This window comes from Schistocerca americana, chromosome 5, assembly GCF_021461395.2.
Source record: "Schistocerca americana isolate TAMUIC-IGC-003095 chromosome 5, iqSchAmer2.1, whole genome shotgun sequence".
Taxonomy (NCBI): domain Eukaryota; kingdom Metazoa; phylum Arthropoda; class Insecta; order Orthoptera; family Acrididae; genus Schistocerca; species Schistocerca americana.
In genome coordinates this window covers 519,788,131-519,814,245 of record NC_060123.1, presented here as the reverse complement: position 1 = coordinate 519,814,245, position 26,115 = coordinate 519,788,131, and the positions used below count along the sequence as shown (strand labels likewise).

The window sequence follows — 26,115 nt, the reverse complement described above, 5'->3', positions numbered from 1 at the left end:
GCTTTATGTTCAAATGACCAGTTACTTTGGATTCTGTGTAAATTATATTTCAGGTGCCTATTATGAATTACATTAACAATTATAGCCCACTTTTCATGCACATAACACTGATTCTGGTAACTATTAGTGCCAATTGTTGGCACTCAACAACAACGGTTAATGAACGGGTCAGTAATGCATAATATTTAGATTTTATATAACCCATTTCATATTTTACTGCATTATATTGCTTAAGTAACCTGCATCACTGCAGCTCAGATTTCAATTGGATATTTGTGCTGATACTGACAGATGGATATGATTGCTTACTTTTTAAAAATGCACCTTAGTTGCAAATAACCCCAAGTAATTGAACAGGTCGCTGAACAGGTTGCAAGCAGGAATGGTCAATATTCAGGGACATGACAGGAATGATCATTCGAAGCAAAAAAGTTTAGTAAACATGTGTTCTAAAATGCACACCTCAAGAGCTCTGTTCAGTAGATCTGGCACATACTGCACTCACAATTGCTAAATTGCAAAACGTGAAACATTTTGACTCCACCATCCACTTGTTTCCAGAAGACTTTAGTGTTTATGATATATGATGCTGGTACAGTGAGGCAAGTTGTTACTGGTTGACTGCGTGAGACGTATCAACTTACATCATAGAGCACTACATGGCATAGATTCAGTACAACTGGTCTTGTGCTGAAATTAGCATGAACTGTTGGTTCTATCTGTTTAAGTTAATGTGTTCAAGGAGGTGTATTTCTTCTTTGAACCTAAATGGAGGGCAGTTTAGAATGAAATACCAAGAATATCTCTCTGCACTGAAATGATCTACACTCTTGGCATTATGGCTGAATCTTGTAGCCACCAGCATGAGAAAGCCACTTTCACTGCAAATTATCCATCATGGTGCCCTCACTGACTGGAGGATGTCACCATGGGCACCACCCTGCCACACCAACAGCTGCTTGAAGTCCCCTTGCACCAAACATGACTAACACATACTCCTCTGAGTGCAAGGGGAACTTTCAGCATCTACAGTGCACTGCTTGCACTTTAAGGGAGGGGATAGTGGGCAGGCAGATACAGGGTGTATACGGAGACAAGGAAAAAAAATTCCCGGATTTCTCCCGGATATCTCGTTTGAAAAATATGCTTTTTCCCAGGCAAAAATACACGTTTTCTGTGCTAAGTGATAGTACAGTGTGTAAACTTTTAGATGGCAGACCTTTCCCTAATCCTGAATCGGTAGAAGTCAGTAAACGTCGGGAGGCTTCGGTAGGCACGCAGTTTCGACTGCTGCCAACATTACGTAGCTGACTGTGTTGTACAAGGTAGCCATTGTCGCCTGCTTCGTTATTGTTTTGCGCTGTACTGTTCTGCGTGTTTTTATTGTGCAGTGTGCTAAACATTATCGAAATGAGTGAAGAGGCAGTTTCTGGCCCATCTCGAAAGTCACCAACAACCCCTACCGGTAGGCCTACGGTTAGAAGGAAACTAGTATTACGTAGCGATGCTCGCAAAATTATATTGCGTGTGATTGAATGCTGCAAATGGGAATATTTTAATGTACACGACGATTTCAGTTTCGTTTACGAACAACATTTAAAGCGAGTTTTACTTCCAAGCCTTTCGTCTGCTTTCGTGTAAGCATGACGCGCAATTTGTAGTGCCGGCACTGCAACTGGTAGGCGTGCCTTGTCCCCCCAACGGCTCCTCTCCCCTCCCCTCGCCAGCCAATGCTTGCTTCCTCCTCTCCCCGCACTCCCCTCACAACTCTGCCATCTTACAGTTAACACACTGTAGGTTTTCCATAGATTTTCCTTCAGAACTGTAAAACTTATCAATCCTTTTAATGGTTAACGTTTTATACAATCGCGTAGAACTTCCCGGAAAAAAATAGAAAAGACGAGGGAGAGAAGTTTTGGGGAGACTTTTAATGGGGAAAAAAAGAAAAAGGAGAGAAGATTTGAAAAGACCTTTGATTTGCAGCAACATATACGCTGCATATTTTCGTATTACGAAAGTATAAATTCGAATTGCACCTAACACAGCGCGTTAGTTTCCGGAGCATTGAAACCAAGGTTGAGATGTCCTTTTGTAAGCAAGTCATAGCTCAAGCCACGAGATCTCGCCAGCCGATGACAGCAGCTATTCAGAGCATAGGACACGTATTATAGTCAGCCAAAAGCAAGATCACTGGTTACATAGCGCGAACATACAAGAGGAAAAGTTAACGGTTTACATTAATGTACACAGTACCGTATCTCTACAAGAAAAGCTAAGCTTTCACATATAATATTGGTCTCTAAGATTAACACTCTACAACAGAAGCTAAGCTTTCACATGTAATATTGATCTTTTTTTGCATGTGTTATACTTTAAGATACATCACACAAATGTGCCAGTAAATTTAAAATTATGACGTAAATGTCTCGTGGCTCGATATTCTTGTGAGCGGATGGTCCTCAAACTGTTCAGTTTCGAATGCTCTGTGATTGAGATATCCATCCCACTTTCGCATACGTAACATAATTCATCTTGCATAAAATGAAATTTACTTTGCAAGTAACGCTTTCTAACCACCGTTCGCAATACTATCCGGAGACTGTTAGAAATAGGTTCGATTACCAGTTGCCAGAGAGCGCCAGAAAACAGGCACTATTGTGCGTGTGCAACTGCAGTGGTGTAGGAAGCCCATGTTCTTGCGTATAAAGCACCAAGAGAGCTTACATTACACCATAAAAGAAACAGGGCAACAGAGGATACTCCAAAGAACATCGGAATTTCGTAAACCATACTAAAATGCATAATTCAGTTTGAAGTGCAAATTGGCTTTTTCCAGATTCACTATGAAGTAGGTCCCATCTGATATTAAACATTTCAGTGTGGTTTTTGGGATGTAAATTTTCTTGGAGTACGGGTACTCTACGATCTCATTTTTGGTTCTTTATTATGGCATTATGCCATACATGGCAGAAGATGATAACGTGCACTTGAAATTCAGCGAACAGTTGGAACAAGCCAATACTGTAGAATGAGACACTTCGTTTCAAATAAAATGATTGCCGCAGCGGAAAGATTAATCAAGCCAAATTTCATTAGCAAACTTGCAAAAATAACTTCAATGTTCTGCAAGGCGATTAATGCTTGACTGCTACTAACTTGGAAATAAAATAAAATCAGAAAACTGAAATTAAAAATATTTTTTTGCCCTCCGTAATTATGTGAATGTATTTTAATTCACTTGATAGATCCCGGCCACAGAAATCCGTTTTGTTTTCATTTGACGGGGGAGCTGTACGCGAAGAGGAGCAGCGAAATCACTTAACGTAAACACGGGTCACGTGGAGGTTAACCCCCTCCCCACTACAACTCAGACTACTCTGTGCAAGCGCGAATCTGGCAGCTAGGGCACGCGAGAAAAATTTTTCTCGTTTGCATCTGGCTGCTTGTAGCTACTACCGATACAGCTAAAAGCCAAACTTCAAGTAGCGGGAAGCGGGAGAAGGTACTGCTTATACGCGAGTCAAATGCGCATGCGCAACAGACCGCTAGCAATTGGTCAAACGAACCTAAGGTGAACAGTTATGACGTCATGCTCTCAGCAAGCAGTTTATTGTTACGAAGAATTACAGTCTGCGCCATACAGCCTTTGACATATTTTTGCTATTTGCAGACGCTTGTGCGTGCACGGTGTTTTGTTACAAATTGAACATTTCCTTTGCCACTTAAGTTTTATTTTTTCCCCGTCTCGTTTATATTTTATTGCTGCAGTACCATTCTCCAGTAGCAGGATACAATAACATTCTTTACTAGAGAATCAGTTCTGCAGTCAAAATTACAAAAATTTAACTGAAAGCTAAAACAATGAAAAATTCCCGGAATTCTGAAAAATTCCTGGGTTTTTCCCGGTTTTCTCCCGGGTGAAAAAATTCCCGGGTTTTTACCAAATTTCCCGGTTGTCCCAGGTCATATACACCCTGAGATAGGTCTGTGACCTGAAGACACAACACCCTCCGCACTCCAAACCCTCACTAATTGGCTATCATATTGAATCTGAGCACCTAATTAGATCCATTCACACAACCAGTGGTTAAGATAGCATTGCCCAGTGGGCAGAACATGCACCACATTGGGCTGTTGTGTTGCCGGTGAAAGCCTTTGACTTCATGCCTCTTCAGCGTTCAGCATGAGTGCGTGTTCCTTTCTGAAGAAGGCTTTGGCTGAAAGCTCAAATGTGTAACGGTGTTCTGTTGTGCCTGTCTGCAACTCAACGTGTCTCTCTCTCTCTCTCTCTCTCTCTCTCTCACACACACACACACACACACACACACACACTCACTCACTCTGCAATACAAGTGTTTCATTTCTTTTATTCATGAAGCCTCTTCAATGGCCCGTAATATTTGTTTTAAGTATCTATATTGAGAAGGAAAGTTGCTACTCACCTTACAGCAGAGATGCTGAGTCACTGATAATCACAACAAAAAGACTATCACAAATAAAGCTTTCGGACATTAAGGCCTTTGTCAACAATAGACAACAAAAACAAACACACACACACACACACACACACACACACAAAAACTGCAGTCTCAGTCAACTGAAACCAAACTGCCACACATGTTGTTACATTCCATCTTGGATTTTCCATTGTTGGTTTTTCTGTATATAATGCATTCCATAGCAGTTACAAATATATTACTACATTATGTTCCCTCTTGTTTGTCATGTTAGAAACAACTTTTCCAGCCGAACTTATATGATTAGAATTATATATTAATACCTTCACCTGCTGACGGGGACAGGTGAAAATGTGTGCCCTGACCAGGACTCGAACCTGGGATCTCCTGCTTACATGGCAGATGCTCTCATCCATCTGAGCCACAGAGGGCACAGAGGATAGCGCAACTGCAGGGACTATCTTGCGCACGCCTCCCGTGAGACCCACATTCTCACCTTATATGACCATACACTACATTCGTAGTGTCCCTACTCTACTAATTTATATGACGTTAAATTATCATTTGGTCTTTCTTACATTTTCTGATGATGTTAATCCAGAGTGTTTCATTCTGGAGATGTATTCACTCAATCCACACACTCCAAATGGCTATTTTTTCAGTGGGTTCTTAACCACTTTTATTTCAACACTTCACCACTTCATTTCAGCAACTTATCATTGTGTACTGAATGTGTGTGTTTACAGTGCGTAGAGTTACCAACTGCCATTGTGTGTTTATCCTTCATCTTTTATTTTTATTCTGGTATCTAGGTGTAGTTCAATATTTGTTCATTTACTCTGTGTGTGTGTGTGTGTGTGTGTGTGTGTGTGTGTGTGTGAGAGAGAGAGAGAGAGAGAGAGAGAGAGAGAGAGAGAGAGAGAGAGAGAGAGCGGTGGATAAACGGATTGGCTTTTTTTAACTTTTTTAACCTCGTGTAACTTGCGCTGCAAAACTTATTTCTAACATGAAAAACAAGAGAATAGCAAGACAAAATACAATGTAGCGTTTGTAACTAGTGAAGAATACATTTATTATATACACATTACAGGACACTGCATATGCTTCACAAATAAAAGAAGTGATACACATGTGGCAAAGAACATACTGCCTTTCATTTAGCTGGAAATGATGGCATACATATTCATGAATATTATTAAGCAACTAAGAAATCATGTAAATGGGATGAAATGACAAAGTTAATATGTATTAACGTGGCTAAATTGTTTGTGGTAATTTTCTTATTGGCAATTTCAGGAGGTTTACTACCATCAAAACTTTCTAAATGTGATAATGGAATGTCCTTGGCAGAATATATATGATGGCAGGACTGATAGTAATAGTTGAGGTGCTGAGGCATTGACAGACACAAACAACAAAGAGCATTCCTGGTTTTCAGGCAAATATTTCTTCTTCTTGCCAAGTGATAATAGTAACACAAACAGTTGCTAGCCAGTATAAATGGTGCCACCTTGGATGTGATTATTGGCTGTGTATGCTGTGTGTACTTTTTATTATACCCTTTTAATATTTGGCTTGATGGTGAATCTAGCATGCATATCACATATTCTCAACCAAAACCAAATAAGTATTTATTATGGATAAATGTTTATACTGCTTTGCCAGACCCAATTTTCAAATTCACTTGAAAATGACCTGGATGTGAAGGCTGAAAACAGTCATGAACATAAGTAAATATCATATTAGCAAAAGGAGTGGCAATTAATTACTCAATTAATAAATTAATTAATTTTACTTCACGTCAAGAGCACAATATGACATGTCCAGAAGCCAAGTGTCATTCCCCTGAGGATCGTATTTACTTTTATTTTTTCTATGTATCAAATTTACTTCTCTACCTATTAAAAAACCAGCCTCCTGCAACACAGGAAAGGATAGATTTGTAAATGTACGAGGAATAAATGGAATGGTTTCATTTATAAATTACATCATTTATAAATTACATGATACATTTGCAATCTTTTTTTTATTAACAGCCAGATTTCCAAAATAACAAATTGAAGTAACGAACCACTGAGTAGGCAGATCTCCCAACTTATTTTTTTAAACAACTTATTAACACTTTTCCCCCCAAATGCACAGAGGGTAAAATTAGTCTCCAATGTAATGCATTATTGTTCCAAAAGTAGTTTTATGTTACACACAGCATAGAAAACCAGTGTTTTCTTTCTTTTTCAATATTTTTAATCTGGAACCCAGCATTTTAATAAAAATGACATTAATTTTTAGTTGTTGTCTGAATACTATTAACTTTTTGGTTAAAGGCAAAATCTAGGTGTCCAGATGCACATTTTCTTTTCCTATTTCTGAATTTCAATAATGACAGAAAAGTTTTATCTGTCCTGCTTGGTTTCTATGGCATTCTTATGTTTTTACAGAGGTTCTGCTGAGTGTGTGCACTTATAACAGATTAAGTAGTACACTACCTGTTTCTTTAACAGATATACGCACAATGTATAACGTACACTACTGGAGATTAAAATTGCTACACCAAGAAGAAATGCAGATGATAATGGGTATTCATTGGATAAATATATTATACTAGAACTGATATGTGATTACATTTTCATGCAATTTGGATGCATAGATCCTGAGAAATCAATACCCAGAACAACCATTTCTGGCCGTAATAATGGCCTCGATACATCTGGGCATTGAGTCAAACAGAGCTTGGATGGAGTGTACAGGTACAGCTGCCCATGCAGCTTCAACACGATTCCACAGTTCATCAAAAGTAGTGACTGGCGTATCGTGACGAGCCAGTTGCTCGGCTACCATTGACCAGACATTTTCAATTGGTGAGAGATCTGGAGAATGTGCTGGACAGGGCAGCAGTCTGACATTTTCTGTATCCAGAAAGGCCCGTACAGGACTTGCAACATGCGGTCATGCATTATCCTGCTAAAATGTAGGGTTTCGCAGGGATCAAATGAAGGGTAGAGCCACAGGTCCTAACACATCTGAAATGTAACGTCCACTGTTCAAAGTGATGTTTTGTCATTCGCGCACCCAGGTTCGTCGTTGAGTACACCATCGCAGGCGCTCCGGTCTGTGATGCAGCGTCAAGGTAAATCACACCTATGGTCTCCGAGCTGATAGTCCATGCTGCTGCAAATGTCGTCGAACTGTTCGTGCAGATGGCTGTTGTCTTGAAAATGTTCCCATCTGTCGACTCGGGGATCAAGACGTGGCTGCATGATCCGTTACGGCCATGCGGATAAGATGCCTGTCATCTCGACTGCTAGTGATACAAGGCCATTGGGATTCAGCACGGCATTCTGTATTACCCTCCTGAACCCACCGATTCCATATTCTGCTAACAGTCATTGGAACTCGACCAACACGAACAGCAATGTCGCGATACGATAAACCGCAATCGCGAAAGGCTACAATCCGACCTTTATCAAAGTCGCAAACGTGATGGTACGCCATTCTCCTCCTTACACAAGGCATCACAACAACGTTTCACCAGGCAACGCCGGTCGACTGCTGTTTGTGTATGAGAAATCGGTTGGAAACTTTCCTCATGTCAGCACGTTGTGGGTGTCGCCACCGGCGCCAACCTTGAGTGAATGCTCTGAAAAGCTGATCATTTGCATATCACAGTATCTTCTTCCTGTCGGTTAAATTTCGCATCTGTAGCACATTATCTTCATGGTGTAGCAATTTTAATGCCAGTGGTGTAGCAGCAAAGACACACACAAACATTTATTTCGAAGTAATTCTTAGTTTTGTGTTTTTTATGTGTGTATCATTACACCTATGTCTGTTAATAATGTCTGTATATATCCTTTTCATAGGTATGCAGTGAGCAAAACAGAAGAATTACGGAATGAATGATGCTTCTGAATGGATCACAACTACAACAAACAACATGTAACTACATTGGTTTGGGAGGGCTTTATATTTTTCATTAATTTATGACCTCTTCAAAATGTATTTAGACCTGCTTGCCAACATATCAAATTTATTGCAAACCACAAACAAAAAAACATAGGCCACTTACTGCACTGTCCTTCATAATTATCCTCTTATGTGACGTCAGAAGTTCTTCTAGTGGTCGAACAACTCTACGTAAATATGATTCATCTTTATGGTTCTCATACAACCACTGTGCATCCATGACGTCATGAAGAGTAACCATTCCCTTTTTCTCACTCTGAATTCCTATAACAAATTTACGATATACTTAAATATAAAGTTCCCTCCTTTGTAAACAAACTGGTAAATGTTACTTTCAAAAATAAGAATCTGATGTCACAGGAAAACAAGAAATTACAGGTCAGTTAAAATTGTATTTCTTACCTGATCTGTTTCTCCTCAGTTCCAACATTTGGCCACCCACCCCCAACATCAGCCCTAGGTGAACACACAATGTACGGACGTATGTTCCAGCCTCACAACTGACCCAGAAAATTCCTGAAATAGCAAACAGAAGGTCAAATTTAGAAATATTTACACTTTAGAGCCCAAAAGTAGCTACAAGAACAGAAACTCTTGTGTCCCTTGGAATTCTGAATGAAAAAGTAGCTCTGTTGCTATGGTGCAGTTTTGTTCATTATATTATCAGGCACATCTCATGGAAGCATAATACAGTTGTTTCGATGGAATTTCTGAAGCCAGGATGAATTAAAAACAAACAGGTGACAAATGTATTTTAGATATGTTGCAGACCATATCTACAAACAATAACTGAAGCTAAGTGCAATCCAATTGTCCAACAAGGGACACACATATCACTATCACCTTGCTCAGAGCTGATGCTAAAGACCTGTTATCAAAAACACTGTCATCAGGAAGATTTTAATTCCAGATCACACTGCCAAACTCACTTTTATTACTTGATACACTCAGATTTATTTTAAACATTCTTTCACAAAATAGAGACTTTTTAAGCACCGTAACACACAACTTGGATACTATGAAGTTTTAAAAGAACTTTGCTAGAAATCTGAACCTAAAACTTTGAAAACCTAATTGTTTTGCATACACAAAACGATGTTGGGGTATGGGTTGAGGTAACGGTTTACAAGAAATCTTCAACCTTCAGTTTTTTAAACTCTTCAAATGAGCAAAAATACATTTCAAGTTCTAAAAACCTTAGAGTGAGAATACAAAGAAAGAATCCTGAATCCCCATGTGGAACATTGCAGTTCTGCTCACATGAAGGTGCACTCAGATGAGACTGGCTGCCAGTCCACGCAGCAGAATCAGTACAAGTAGCATGCCACACACAACTTGGCTGGTCTGCTATCTTTCTCAGAAGACTGAACTGTGTATATTTTCGTTCATGATCTTAATTATTGCAGTATTTCAATACCATATTTTAAACTATAAGGTGCACTTTTTTCTTAAAAAAATTGCCTCCAAAATTCAGGTATGTCTTATACTCGAAATTAACATAAAAATCTTGTGTGTTTCTTTTACAATTTCCGCCAGTCTTAAAAGTGCCACAGGAAACCTATCTCTGTCTGGTAACATTGGATTCAACAGGCAGCAGCAGTGCACCAATACAACAAACATGAGTTGTGGGGTATTCAGAAGCGTGCTAAGACTGTCTTTCTTCCGCCCCATCATCACAAACCCAGAACACTGTGTGCTCTATGATGCATCATTGCAGTCCATGGTTCCATGAACTTTAATTGAAAGCTATTTGTTATCAACAACAGTACAATATTTTTGTTAGTAGCTACAGAAAAAATTAAAAGGTATTCACAAGGTATTTAGAAGATCCAAAGAAGAGCGGCGCGTTTCGTCACTGGGTTATTTGGTAACCGTGATAGCGTTACGGAGATGTTTAATAAACTCAAGTGGCAGACTCTGCAAGAGAGGCGCTCTGCATCGCGGTGTAGCTTGCTCGCCAGGTTTCGAGAGGGTGCGTTTCTGGATGAGGTATCGAATATATTGCTTCCCCCTACTTATACTTCCCGAGGAGATCACGAATGTAAAATTAGAGAGATTAGAGCGCGCACGGAGGCTTTCAGACAGTCGTTCTTCCCGCGAACCATACGCGACTGGAACAGGAAAGGGAGGTAATGACAGTGGCACGTAAAGTGCCCTCCGCCACACACCGTTGGGTGGCTTGCGGAGTATCAATGTAGATGTAGATGTAGATGTAGAAGATGCAGGCTATAAATTGAAAGTAATAGCATATTCAGAATAACAAGGAAGCAGAGTAGGTGAGTGACATTTTGGCCCTCCACCAACAGATTAGTAAAGAAGAAATGAAAAAAATGAGGAAGACTAAATGTGCAAGTAAAGGACTGAGCGAAAAATGGACAAAACTAGAAGATGACGTGTTAAGACGGATTAAATGACACCGTCAAAATGGTATTGGAATTAAAACAAAGATAAATTCAAACACATGCTCGGAAGCTAGCACTACGTGGAACTTAGTCTAGACTAAGGGTGGAGTTGGTTGGTGCTAGGTTTATTTAGTGTTATGGACTTAGCATGTGAACCAAAACCAAAATATCTCAGAAAATGTCACAATATTATGAAAAGAAGACACTAACTTTCCGTCGCTTTATTATTCAACATTGAAAGAAAACCAGTGTGGAAGTAGGCCAAATAGTGAATAGGGACAAAGCCCCTCCGACATTTGATGTGGTGGGTAACAGAACTATTGCCATGAAAGGTGTTAAAACTGCAACTATAAAAACAAGTGGACAAGAAAAAGTGCACTACACTGTTGTCCTTTCATGTAGTGCTGATGGTACTAAATCCAATAACTGTTTTCAAAGGCAAAACAATGCCGAAACCTTCTGAAATACCACCAGGTGGTGGTGTTCACGTACATTACAAGGGTGGAATGGACGAAGATGGTATAAAATTTTGGATTAACCGTGTGTGGGAGGGAAAGCCCAATTTAGTAGTCATTTGAAAAACTTTGTGAAAGAGAAACTGAGACAGGGAAATTAAGAGCTTGCTGTTGTTCCAGGAGGACTTGCTTCTTCATAACTGCAACCTCTTGATGTCTTAATAAAGAAACCATTTAAAGTGAATAAGAAAGAGGAATGGAACAAATGGATGAAACCCAACATAAATTCATCCCAAAGGTAGCTTTAAAGTGACCTACCATCAAACAAGTGTGTCAGTGGATAAAACAGTCTTGGTCTAGAGTGAGAGAAGACATAATTGTTACATCTTTCAAGAAGTGTGGCTTATGTAACATTCTCGATGGCAGTGAAGGCCATCTTAAATATGTGAAGACAATAATGATGCCAATGGAGGAGGAGGAGGAGGAGGAGGAGGAGGAGGAGGAGGAAGAAAAAGAAGAAGAATGTTCAGATCACAATTTTCAGGAATTTTAAAGGTCAGTTTGGTTGCATGAAGTAAGAATCTCCTTTAGTCTGGCTTTGCAATCTAATAATAAAAATGGTAAGATTTCTTTTTAAAAAATAATAAAGCTTAAAAATTAAGGTGCATCTTGTAGTCCGTGGTGTCTTATAGTCGATAAAATATGATAACCTACCATACAAAACAGCATAAGTTTGCAGTGAAAACAACGAACTTACATTTGATGGTAGTTAGGTCATACCCTGCAGCTTACAAAACGAGGCAAAATCTTGAATTTTTCTTTAAACTTGGCAGGAGACATCTCAAACCAGAGAAAATTGACTGTATGTAGTGCACTCACTTCTGCCTGTGTGCCCCACAATAGTGACAGTAAATTATTCCTAAAGTCCATCACATATCATAAAGTTCAAAACACTTGAAACCACTTTTTGGCACATGGTGGCATGTAAAAATGGAGTATTTTGTCATATGGTCAATACGTGAATTTTTGTTAAATATTGGATTACAGAAGTTAACTATACATTTTTCTATGGAAAATTTAATTTTTAGGGGCCATCAATAGTTGGAGAAAGGAAAATTTAGATGGGTTTGCAACAACGTAACAAATTTATTTCTATACCGCAATTGCGCTTTTCACAAGCTATTAGCGTATCTTGTCCTTAGCTGCCTTCTAACAACAGACGTGTTTCAGGATTCCCTCCCAATTGCAACTGCAACTGTGGGTGTAAACTAGGTGCATAAGAGAGTATTTCTCACCATTTATTTTGAATATGCCTCCCCTATGTCATGTCCAAGGAAGGGAGAGTCCTGGGATCTTATCTCTCTGCAGTGAAATGGTCTATGCTCTCTCACAAGATGGTAGGATCTTGCAGCCACCAGCATGAAAAAGTTGATCTCTTTTCACTGCAAATTATTGATCGTGGCACACTCACCCTCACTGACTGGAGGATGTCCCCAAGGGCACCACTCTGCTACAAACACACATGCTCAAAGTCCCCTTGCACCAAACATGACTAACTCTTCCTCCTCCAATTTCATGAGGAGTTTTCAGCTCTGGCACCTACAGTGCACTCCTTGCAATGTTAAGGGAGGGGGTGGTGGGCAGGTAGATATGACTGCGACCTGAAGAACACCCTCCCCACATGCTAACCCACAAATAACAGGCTATCATGTTAGAATTTGGCCACCTAATTTGATCTGCTCACACGAGTGGTTAAGATTGGGTTGCCCAGTGGCTGGAACATGCACCACATTGAGCAACCTTCCCTGCTTGGCCTGTATTATTGTATAATTTTGAGAGACTGGAAGTCAAACCCAAATGTTGGGATCAAATGAAAATTAGTCAAAATGTGTGGGTAAAAGTAAGTCTGGAAAAAGTAAAGTAAGCAACCATAGCCTGGTTGTCAACAAGGAAGCAGTCTAACGGACGAAGTTAGAGAAAAGGAACATTCGGCAAGCAGGCTTGCAGTACATGAGAGGAAGCCATACTGCTATGGCTCAGGGGGCACCATGCTTGCCACAACACATACACAGTCACAAGAAATAGAGAGGTCCATGGAGGAGGGCATGGGGGGAGAGGGCATGTTTTGCCAGTGCAAGCCTTTCAACGTGATGCTCCTTTAGCATATTGCACAAAAAACTGCACAATTCATTTTATCAAGCAATTCCTTATTTGGTCATACACACACACACACACACACACACACACACACACACACACACACAACTTACACAAATGATCTCGTTGACACAAAATATAATTTTTTCCTTGTGCATTATGGTGTGTTGCACACCAACAGGCTACATACATAGAATAATCAGCAAATATGAGGTAAAACCTCAATATATGACAGTCAACGACAGCATTGCCCAAGAAGTTAAATGCCTATTGGCATTCCTACAAGAACTTCTTAAGGAATGTGATGTGTTGCGGTGCTTCCATTTCTGTGGCTCTCTTGGTCACTGTACACATATTGTCACTAACACAGCAGAAATTCTGGAGTACTTCTTCACTGTGAGTCCAGATCATGAAGATGTCATCAATAAATCTGTACCAAACTTTGGGTTGGCAGGCCTGGGTAACCAAGAAGGCTTCCTCTAAGCGACCCATGAATAGGTTGGCGTACGAGGGGGACATCCTGGTACCCATGGCTGTTCCCTTTAATTGTTGGTATGTCTGGTCTTCAAAAGTGAAGAAGTTGTGGGTCAGGATGAAGCTGGCTAAGGTAATGAGGAAAGAGGTTTTAGGTAGGGTGGCAGGTGATCGGCGTGAAAGGAAGTGCTCCATCGCATCGTGCCCTGGACGTGCGGAATATTTGTGTATAAGTAAGTGGCATCAATGGTTACAAGGATGGTTTCCGGAGGTAACGGATTGGGTAAGGATTCCAGGCATTCGAGAAAGTGGTTGGTGTCTTTGATGAAGGATGCTAGACTGCATGTAATGGGTTGAAGGTGTTGATCTACGTAGGCAGAGATACGTTCTGTGGGGGCTTGGTAACCAGCTACAATGGGGTGGCCGGGATGATTGGGTTTGTGAATTTTAGGAAGAAGGTAAAAGGCAGGGGTGTGGGGTGTCGGTGGGGTCAGGAGGTTGATGGAGTCAGGTGAAAGGTTTTGTAGGGGGCCTAAGGTTCTGAGGATTCCTTGAAGCTCCGCCTGGACCTCAGGAATGGGATTACCTTGGCAAACTTTGTATGTGGTGTTGTCTGAAAGCTGGCGCAGTCCCTCAGCCACATACTCCCGACGATCAAGTACCACGGTCGTGGAACCCTTGTCTGCCGGAAGAATGACGATGGACCGGTCAGCCTTCAGATCACAGATAGCCTGGGCTTCAGCAGTGGTGATGTTGGGAGTAGGATTAAGGTTTTTTAAGAAGGATTGAGAGGCAAGGCTGGAAGTCAGAAATTCCTGGAAGGTTTGGAGAGGGTGATTTTGAGGAAGAGGAGGTGGGTCCCGCTGTGACGGAGGACGGAACTGTTCCAGGCAGGGTTCGATATTGATAGTGTATTGGGGAGCTGGATCTCCCCATTATCCTCCAGGCCTCAATCTCCGCTAATTTCAAGTTGCCGCCACTCATACCTCACCTGTTATTCAACAACATCTTTGCCTCTGCGCTTCCGCCTCGACTGACATCTCTGCCCAAACTCTTTGCCTCTGTATATGTCTGCTTGTGTCTGTATATGTGTGGATGGATATGTGTGTGTGTGTGTGCGCGTGAGTGTATACCCGTCCTTTTTTCCCCCCTAAGGTAAGTCTTTCCGCTCCCGGGATTGGAATGACTCCTTACCCTCCCCCTTAAAACCCAAATCCTTTCATCTTTCCCTCTCCTTCCCTCTTTCCTGACGAGGCAACCGTTGGTTGCCAAAGCTAGAATTTTGTGTGTATGTTTGTGCTTGTTTGTGTGTCTATCGACGTGCCAGCGCTTTCGTTTGGTAAGTAACATCATCTTTGTTTTTAGATATATTTTTTCCCACGTGGAATGTTTCCCTCTATTATATTCATATCATTAACTGGAACCCAACAATTACGTTTGTTATTGTCACTGTTGCATTTCGAAATCTTTTCTGTCGTCTTATTTTCTCTTTTTGTTTTTGCCAGTAGTTTCACTTTGTATTCACCTTCTCCTTTTTACCGTAATCTACTATACAATTTTATCCCACCTATATATACTCAATAATACGTCACCCACTTCCAAACCATAACCAAAAAAAATTTGTTTTTCCGCTTTCAACACTACCGCTGCTATAAAATCCACCGTTTCTAGTCCACAAACAGTTCCTTTCACCTATTAAACAACCATTTCGTCTAGTTCTGATAACTTTCGCTTTATTTCCATTTCCGTTTTTCGCACATCACTGATAATTTTTAGCCGCTTCCCACAGGTTTTAATGTCATTATTTCTTCGCCAGACAATTGTTAGCCCCATTTTCATAATCTGCCACCACAAAACCACTCCTTTTAATACATTTACACGTAGTTTTTTCCAAATTTTCCCAAATTTCTCCATCCTTTAACGTGTTTTGGCGGCAACACAACCACCTAACCTTTGTGCACATCGTTGTCTACCAACCCAAGTTCACCACAGGATCAACATAGCCCAGCTTTAACCAACACTTTTCCGCCTTTTTTCACAACAGATCTCCAGTTACTTTCTCCTGTTATTTTCATTTTCATGTCAACCTCATGTTACACTTTCCACCTTCTAATACCATGTCATCCTCACAACACCCCCACAACGACCCCATTAAGTTTTATTTACATTCCCTCCACAAACATGCCTTCACCCTAGCCAGATTAAGCTCGCATATTTTATTTTCTCAGGCTTGTCTGACATTTGGCATTACCCCCAAAGGCCTCACACTTAGTTCCCATCTCTGCCTGCAACCCTTATTTCCATCAGTCCCTATACCAGTTCCAAACTGAACAATCCATTGTCCTCACCCACCTAATCCTTCACCTACACATCAACTCAGCCAATGAACACACCCGTCAACTCCTATCCTTAATAAAAGTCCTCAATCTTTCCTCTCCCACATCCACACCGGCTGTTCAGAGCATCCTCCTACACGCCAACCGCAAATTAGAACAGGATGCCACCCTTCACCTCAAAAAACTATCCAATCTCCTGGTTTCCCACCTCCGGAAAGGCAACTCACTCACCCTTCACAACCTTTCCAGCAAACCTCAACCTCCTCTCATTGCACACAAACCCAGTCTCTCCCATCTACTCAGTCTCCCACTTCCAGCTCCACTCCCTCCAAAACCTCAAAATTATAATCAACACAATCCGGTACCACAACACACTAATTCAGTAGTTAACCTTTCCTCAAAAACCTCTCTCCCAATCCGAAACCTCTGTCCTATCCAAAGGCCTCACCTTCAGCCCCACTCCCAGATTCAACCAAACAGCCCTCGTCAAAGATTTACTGTCCTACACTCGTACTCTCTGCTGGAAGTATCACTTTGCCACGAAGAAAAATGATCCTAATCCTACCCCTAATGATCCAACTCCCCAAGACACTATCCAAATAGAACCCTGCCTGGAACAGTTCCATCCTCCGTCACAGCGGGACCCACCTCCTCTTCCTCAAAACCACCTTCTCCAAACCTTCCAGGAATTTCTGACTTCCAGCCTTGCCCCTCAATCCTTCTTAAAAAACCTTAATCCTACTCCCAACATCACCACTGCTGAAGCCCAGGCTATCCGTGATCTGAAGGCTGACCGGTCCATCGTCATTCTTCCTGCGGACAAGGGTTCCACGACCATGGTACTTGATCGTCGGGAGTATGTGGCTGAGGGACTGCGCCAGCTTTCAGACAACACCATATACAAAGTTTGCCAAGGTAATCCCATTCCTGATGTCCAGGTGGAGCGTCAAGGAATCCTCAGAACCTTAGGCCCCCTACAAAACCTTTCACCTGACTCCAATCAACCTCCTGACCCCACCGACACCCCGCACCCCTACCTTCTTCCTAAAATTCACAAACCCAATCATCCCGGCCGCCCCATTGTAGCTGGTTACCAATTGCCAGCTTCACACGTCCGTCCACATCAAACCCACCAACAAGCAACAGTACCTCCATTACGACAGCTGCCACCCATTCCACATCAAACAGTCCCTTCCCTACAGCCTAGGTCTTCGTGGCAAACGAATCTGCTCCAGTCCAGAATCCCTGAACCATTACACCAACAACCTGACAACAGCCTTTGCACCCCGCAACTACCCTCCCGACCTGGTACAGAAGCAAATAACCAGAGCCACTTCCTCATCCTCTCAAACCCAGAACCTCCCACAGAAGAACCACAAAAGTGCCCCACTTGTGACAGGATACTTTCCGGGACTGGATCAGACTCTGAATGTGGCTCTCCAGCAGGGATACGACTTCCTCAAATCCTGCCCTGAAATGAGATCCATCCTTCATGAAATCCTCCACACTCCACCAAGAGTGTCTTTCCGCCGTCCACCTAACCTTCGTAACCTCTTAGTTCATCCCTATGAAATCCCCAACCACCTTCCCTACCCTCTGGCTCCTACCCTTGTAACCGCCCCCGGTGTAAAACCTATCCCATGCACCCTTCCATCACCACCTACTCCAGTCCTGTAACCCGGAAGGTATACACGATCAAAGGCAAAGCAACATGTGAAAGCACCCAAGTGATCTACCAACTGACCTGCCTACACTGTCACGCATTCTATGTGGAAATGCCCAGCAACAAACTGTCCATTCGCATGAATGGACACAGGCAGACAGTGTTTGTTGGTAATGAGGATCACCCTGTGGCTAAACATGCCTCGGTGCACGGCCAGCACATCTTGGCACAGTGTTACACCATCCGGGTTATCTGGATACTTCCCACTAACACCAACCTATCCGAACTCCGGAGATGGGAACTTGCTCTTCAATATATCCTCTCTTCCCATTATCCTCCAGGCATCAATCTCCGCTAATTTCAAGTTGCCGCCACTCATACCTCACCTGTCATTCAACAACATCTTTACCTCTGCACTTCCGCCTCGACTGACATCTCTGCCCTAAACTCTTTGCCTTTACAAATGTCTGCTTGTGTCTGTGTATGTGCGGATGGATATGTGTGTGTGTGTGTGTGTGTGTGTGTGTGTGCGCGCGCGAGGCAAAGAGTTTGGGCAAACCCTTTGTCTTTAAATATATCTGCTTGTGTCTGTATATATGTGTGTGTGTGTGTGTGTGTGTGTGTTTGTGTGTGTGTGTTTGTGTGTGCGCGCGCGAGAGTGTATACCTGTCCTTTTTTCCCCCTAAGGTAAGTCTTTCCGCTCCCGGGATTGGAATGACTCCTTACCCTCTCCCTTAAAACCCACATCCTTTCGTCTTTCCCTCTCCTTCCCTCTTTCCTGATGAGGCACCAGTTTGTTGCGAAAGCTTGAATTTTGTGTGTATGTTTGTGTTTGTTTGTGTGTCTATCAACATGCCAGCGCTTTCGTTTGGTAAGTCACATCATCTTTGTTTTTAGATATATTTTTCCCCACGTGGAATGTTTCCCTCTATTATACAAGGCTATTACAAATGATTGAAGCAATTTATATAAATTCACTGTAGCTCCATTCATTGACATATGGTCACGACACACTACAGATACCTAGAAAAACTCATAAAGTTTTGTTCGGCTGAAGCCGCACTTCAGGTTTCTGCTGCCAGAGCGCTCGAGAGCACAGTGAGACAAAATGGCGACAGGAGCCGAGAAAGCGTATGTCGTGCTTGGAATGCACTCAAATCAGTCAGTCATAACAGTGCAACGACACTTCAGGACAAAGTTCAGCAAAGATCCACCAACTGCTAACTCCATTCGGCAATGGTACGCGCAGTTTAAAGCTTCTGGATGCCTCTGTAAGGGGAAATCAACAGGTCGGCTTGCAGTGAGCGAAGAAACGGTTGAACGCGTGCGGGTAAGTTTCACGCGTAGCACGTGGAAGTCGACAAATAAGCAAGCAGGGAGCTAAACATACCATAGCCGACGGTTTGGAAAATCTTACGGAAAAGGCTAAAGCAGAAGCCTTACCGTTTACAATTGCTACAAGCCCTGACACCCGATGACAAAGTCAAACGCTTTGAATTTTCGGCGCGGTTGCAACAGCTCATGGAAGAGGATGCGTTCAGTGCGAAACTTGTTTTCAGTGATGAAGCAACATTTTTTTCTTAATGGTGAAGTGAACAGACACAATGTGCGAATCTGGGCGGTAGAGAATCCTCACGCATTCGTGCAGCAAAGTCGCAATTCACCAAAAGTTAACATGTTTTGTGCAATCTCACAGTTTAAAGTTTACAGCCCCTTTTTCTTCTGCGAAAAAAACGTTACAGGACACATGTTTCTGGACATGCTGGAAAATTGGCTCATGCCACAACTGGAGACCGACAGCGCCGACTTCATCTTTCAACAGGATGGTGCTCCACCGCACTTCCATCATGATGTTCGGCATTTCTTAAACAGGAGATTGGAAAACCGATGGATCGGTCGTGGTGGAGATCGTGATCAGCAATTCATGTCGTGGCTTCCACACTCTCCTGACTTAACCCCATGCGATTTCTTTTGTGGGGTTATGTGAAAGATTCAGTGTTTAAACCTCCTCTACCAAGAAACGTGCCAGAACTGCGAGCTCGCATCAACGATGCTTTCAAACTCATTGATGGGGACATGCTGCGCCGAGTGTGGCAGGAACTTGTTTATCGGCTTGATGTCTGCCAAATCACTAAAGGGGCACATATCGAACATTTGTGAATGCCTAAAAAAACTTTGAGTTTTTGTATGTGTGTGCAAAGCACTGTGAAAACATCTCAAATAATAAAGTTATTGTAGAGCTGTGAAATCGCTTTAATCATTTGTAATAACTCTGTATATATTATTAGGCCTGTGAAAGGAGTTCTCTGCACCACAACACCCACAAATGCATGTCACATGTACGTCACTATAATAGTAGCAAATTCCTGCATGCAGTGCACCAAGGTGCTGAAGGATTCACCTCAGATGCTCAAACATTACCACAGCTCATGGCAGCAGCCTGCAGCCACGGCCAATACAGCATCCAGCATTTTACAGGTAGTGGCCAATTCTCCTTGTATGCATACACAACAGGCAAGGACCATAGAACTTCCCAAGAAATCACTGGATTCAATCTAATTTGTTCTGCGATGCTGCTTTTGGTTTGTACTACACTCCAAAGAAAGCTCACACAATCCCAACACACTACTGTTCACACTAAAACTTTTTCTCAATTAGTGCACACTAGTGAAGACAGTAAAAACACACGACAAATTTCATTTCTTTGCAGAAGTATGTGAGAACAAACATGAAACTAAACCTTGTACAGAAATAGAACTACTTCTGTTCCTGGCATGCCCATTTGGTTTCTCAGTGATGGCTACATGTAAAATGTACTGAATATAGTTTGACATGCCATCACTTTCTCCAGTGCGAGTAACATTTTCAACAGCTAAAATGCCTCTGCGAACTGTTACTGTTCCTTATATCCTCACAATTACTGCAGAATCATCATTCTAAAGTATCTGAATGAGAGAAGCAGGATGACCAAATGCCACACTTCTTTTAATGTGAAAAGCGCTACATGTGGAGGGTTTTCACAACACTGCAGTTATTTCCAGCACCATCTGTGTTACCAATATATACCAAAGTCAGTAGACAACACAGAAAAATGTACTGTTTACATAAGCCTAAAGCCATGCAGACCTAAGTCAAACAGCAAAATCATTAACGAAGTAAAGAACAAACTCCCAAATAAAGAGTAACTAAAGAATACACTGCTACAGAGTAACTCTGTCCCAACAAGAAGCATACCAAACTGAAATGCATTCTATAATAATGACACTCACTAAACAAGTAACAACCAAGCACAAAATTAAGTTGCTTTCATTTCACTCCAAGATACACTGACACCCTCTTTACAAATTATCTATGCTGCCACCTCCAAACTACCACCTGAATCACTACTTCCATGACAATTCTTTCTGAATGACATACCCATATTGCTTTCTTCATCGTACTCCAGAAGTTTACTATCATATATTGTTCTGACCCTCAATTGTCTTTTCACTGCAGATATCAATGGGGGTCTCTGGAATAATGCACCACGAAGTTTCTCCAACGTCTGGCTGACCTGTAAAAATTGATAGTTTTGTAGTACCAAATGGAAAAAAATATGATCAACTAACTATTTCACCGTATAACCAAAAAAATTAAGATATGCTGTTTCATTCCCTCACAAAATGTGAGGTGACAATGCTTATGTGGATTTTTATTAATGCAGAACTTCAGAACCACAATCTACAGCATGAACTTCAGAATTTGCTTATATCCAACAAGTAAAAAATTGCTCTCTTTTAGACAGCATTGTGGTGAGGGTGGGGGAGAAGGATGACAACTAACACACACACAAAAACAAAATAAATTTAGCCATTTTCTCATAAATTACTGAAAATTGTGAAAAGTAACAAAAAATGAAACACAATCAACAGCAACAACAATACTGTAAGTCAGACTGTTCCAGCTTGCTTGCATGCAGCATGCACAAGGCTGGGTCCCAAGCCTTATTTAGCTGGAAAGTAATGTGTTTACAAGATAATAATGAAGTCTGATCTCTATTGTTTAATAAGCGACTACCTCAGATTATTTATCCTATTATTATGACCCAGTGCGCTGTCATAATTCACAGTATGTCACTTAAACTGACAGTGCTTGCAAGACTTGTTGTTGGTTGTCCTTTACATATGTGGCACTTACCCTCTGTACTATTTGGGTAGTCTGGGCTATGTATATTTTCCCAATCTGGCACAGGACACTGCAAATTCCTGACTTCCAGAGTCCTATATCGCCCTTAATCGAAATCACCAACGCTTTCATTTTACATTGTGGCAAAACATGCACTTCACGTATTTCCAATGTAGTCTTACAGTTTTCACCGATGTATTCACAACGTAAGTCTGCCTCCAGAGCTAAGTGGTCAGCGTAGATGGCTGCCATGAAAAGGACCCAGATTTGGCTCCCAGTATTGCCAAGGATTTTTTCTTGTTAGGGGGACTGATACGGGATGCAATCAGCCTTGTGATGCCAACTGGGGAGCTACTTGATCAAATATAGTGGTTCCATAGTCTGGAAATTCTGCAAAATGGTCCCCCATACCACGTTCACATGACACTGCATGGCAGAGGATGATATAGCGGCTGACAGACATCTCTTAGACCGTAACAGTCTGGTGAGGCGTTCATTGCCAACACAAGGGATATATACTTTTATAGAACGTATCTCCTCTTAATCTGTCAAGTACTGGCCTAAGCATCTTTGTCTTTATAAAATGCTGAATCTGGCAGTTGTAGCAACTTTTGTTACAGAAAAACCATATGTATTTGCTGCAACTCAACCATTAAACTCTCTTGGTTTGAGAGTTTCTGAGTCCTGTGAACTAATATGTTTAGGACACATACTTATTGAAAGATGGCTTCACAGCTATAAGCAAGCGAGTGCAAGTTGATGGAATATTAATTTTATTCTGTTAAAATACTAGTAAATTCACATTTGATAGTCATGTCTGTCAAAACACTGAGCACAATGAATTCAGTTCTACCAGAGGCATCTTACAATGAGATGTCAGCCCTTACTATCCACCAATTTCTGCAAGCTTGTGCACACTAATCTGGGACCACACTAAATTAATTTCTGTAAAAAAGGATTTTTGTCACCACGCATCTATTTCTAAGAGAAAAAGAAAAAAAGAAGGTCAAAGTTTATGACTCCATATGAGTTTTGGATTCGATGGAATCATTAGAATCCTTTCAATATCAAGCCTGCAATTTAAATGGTTCTGAAGAAAAAAGGGAATAATTAGTGATACTCACCAATTTATGAAGTTTCAAAATTCTGATGGGTGATAGGACCAGTAACTTGGGCTATTAAAATCTTTATTTTCCTTCAATAACCATCACAGTTGTGATAGTAAGTCACTACTTTGTCGCTACTAGTTTCAGAAAATCACATCTATTTTTCAAATAGTGACCTTAGGCGGAAGTACAATCATATTGCTCCCACCAACGTATACATGAATAATCAAATATGCACTACTGCTCACTATTAATCATTAAACAGATACAACGTGACAAGTCTCTTACGAGCATACAATGTCAATTTCTTCCAATTTGACAAAGAAAAGGCGTCTGAAACTGGATTAACAGTATCAGCAAATTCATCTCTTGATATTGTCCTACATGACATTTATTATGTTGTAGTGAGCTTCCATTACATGTTACCTATAGGAGCAGTAGCTTAAATGGCTCTCGGCACTATGGGACTTAACATCTGAGGTCATCAGTCTCTATAGGAGCAGTATTTACAATTATAGGTGGTGTCATTTAATGACAAGACATTATTGCCCACACGGATATGATTATTATCGCGACTGTGACAGACCCTGAAGTAAAATAAAGATTCTCACCAATTGTTCGTATACTTAGAAAGATAAGTCCCTCAAACTGGGGTGGTGATCAAGTGATACAAGGCCTTCTTTAAAGTAATAGTCAATTCACACTTCATACAATACTTTTTTTAAACATAAAGATACAAACCCTTTTATGAGGGTTAGCCAACGTTTCAATTATCACCTTGTCACTCAATATCTCATCTTCACAGTGAGTTGATATTCCAACATGGACTTTCCATTGTTTGAAAGTTAAGTAATTATTTTTTTAATTTGTTTGCAGGTATATGTCACCAATCCTGGTACACACGGAAAACACCATACCACAGCGATATAGCATGCCACTTGGAGAACTAGGCCAACATGATGCTGCCCACTGATGAAGTTGAGTGTCATACAGAAATTCATTTACGGCACCAGCTGAAATGTTACAGCTGTGTCAGGCCAATCCCCATATCTTCAGCCATCCTTATTTTTGATGACTTTAATAATTCCATCTGATCCTGCGTGATAACTCTGATTTTCAAAAACTGAACTTTAATGGCATAAACCCTGTCACAGTAGTTACTTTCGGCTGTTACAGGCAAGTAGTTCACCAAAATCCTAAAGTTGCAGGGCCTAACCTCTCCTTCCTAGCCGCAAAAGAGCGCAAGGACAGTAGCCATGTATTAACACACATGACATGGACAAATTTAATAATTTGAAATAATACCTGAACACTTCGGAATGTTCTTCCTTAGCTGAAGACTGTCCTACAAGGCACAGTATATTTGTGCAGTAGTGCAACTTTTAAGAACTGTATCACACTTTATTGTGCTTGGGAAATGTTACCTCCAACTAACTGCAATGCTTCCATGTATTAGTACAAGAAAGCACCTTGCAGTTTCTGTTTCGTAACAGTGGAAAGGGTCTCTCTCTTACGTTGAGAAATGTGTGTACAGGTTTCAGTTACAGTCTACGTATGTGAAACTGTTGGTTGACAACACCCTTTTTACAAAATGGTTTATAGACAACAAAAACGACATTCCACACATTTCAACTATGCAGCTTACCTTTTGAGCACTCTCTACTGCAGAATGCAACTTGAATATGCATATGTACTCTTTCCCAGCATTTTGCTGTGATTTTACAAGTCGCGTAGCTCTATCTATGCATACTATTAAACAACCTGTAAGCAAACAAACAACATTTTTTTTATAAAGCATGCTAATTTTACAGTAGTGCCTATGTTAACATATTTAATGGCTGTTTTCTTTTATGAAGGCACAATAAACATTTTTATGTTACGACACATTATGCGCAGATTTAGTTAGACTCCTTCTTCAATATTTATAGCAAGATACACACAGAAATGGAAACATTAACTTGTGCAAGCTAATTAGTAGTTCTCAGTTTACTGAATGCACTGAGATGGGTAAAGGGCATATGCTATCTTAAAATATCTTCACTGCTATTGTCAAATAAATAGCTTATCTGTAACACTAGTTGCTGGTTCCAGAGGGATCAATCACAGGTTGTGAAGCTATAAGACTCCATAATTGGGAAGTTTCTTACATATTCACTCTAACGTTGTAACAGCTAGTCTTTCTAAGCTGCAAGAAGCATCTGGCATAAGCAAGTTAACGTATCGGAGCCTGACAGAAGCATCCGGATAAAACAAGTTACCAATTATCACATTATACACCAATTAAAATTGCTTTGTGATTGATATTTCGGGGAGTCATGTGGTAGGGGCCAGGTCCCAGCAAACTGCAGCCATTTCTTTGCCTCCACACACTCGCTGTGTTGTGTATTATACAGATACAAACCTTGTAAGGTGATGCTTCCAGTAGGGGTTATTAGGGGCCAGGTAGTGACGACCCCAAATACAGAAGGGGAGGGGAAAAAATCATCAAATATACAGTGATTTTTTCACGTTCTGTTGTGTCACTATAAAAATATCTCTATGTAAATGAGGAAAAACTGTATCTGCTGCTGAAGTTAGCACTTAGGTAAACATTCTAGTGTCTGCATAAAACTATTGAATTTCTGTAGCACTTGTCGATATCAAAAATTTAAGCCAAGCTTCAGTATCAGTTATGGACATTGCCTTATGTCATTTGAATATCCTTGATAAGGAGCCTACAGTACCTTCCCGAAAAGCAGACATTATCAGCCATCTACAACAAAACATTCCCATACCAAAAGACTGTAGAAAGGGTGATAAACTAGCAAAAACTATGGCTCTACGGTTCTCAGATTGCCATCAAATCACTGTCATTTCAATTCCATTGAACTCATATCAGCTCAAGTTAAGGGTTACGTGGCATGGAACACCAAAACTGTATGCTCACAGAAGTGTAATG

The 26,115-nt window shown here is 41.0% G+C and overlaps 1 protein-coding gene across 2 annotated transcripts in view; it reads right to left on the bottom strand.

The window, feature by feature from the left end:
- Positions 1 to 26,115, bottom strand: part of LOC124615875 (H/ACA ribonucleoprotein complex subunit 4) — a 90,531-nt gene that overhangs the window by 48,215 nt on the left and 16,201 nt on the right. For both annotated transcript variants that reach the window (XM_047144041.1, XM_047144040.1), the window contains 4 exons: positions 24,823 to 24,938; positions 21,325 to 21,460; positions 8,823 to 8,936; positions 8,524 to 8,684 (listed from right to left, as the gene is read on the bottom strand). In XM_047144041.1, the coding sequence (XP_046999997.1) occupies positions 8,524 to 8,684; positions 8,823 to 8,936; positions 21,325 to 21,460; positions 24,823 to 24,938 (527 nt within the window). The remainder of the gene's footprint in view (positions 1 to 8,523; positions 8,685 to 8,822; positions 8,937 to 21,324; positions 21,461 to 24,822; positions 24,939 to 26,115) is intronic.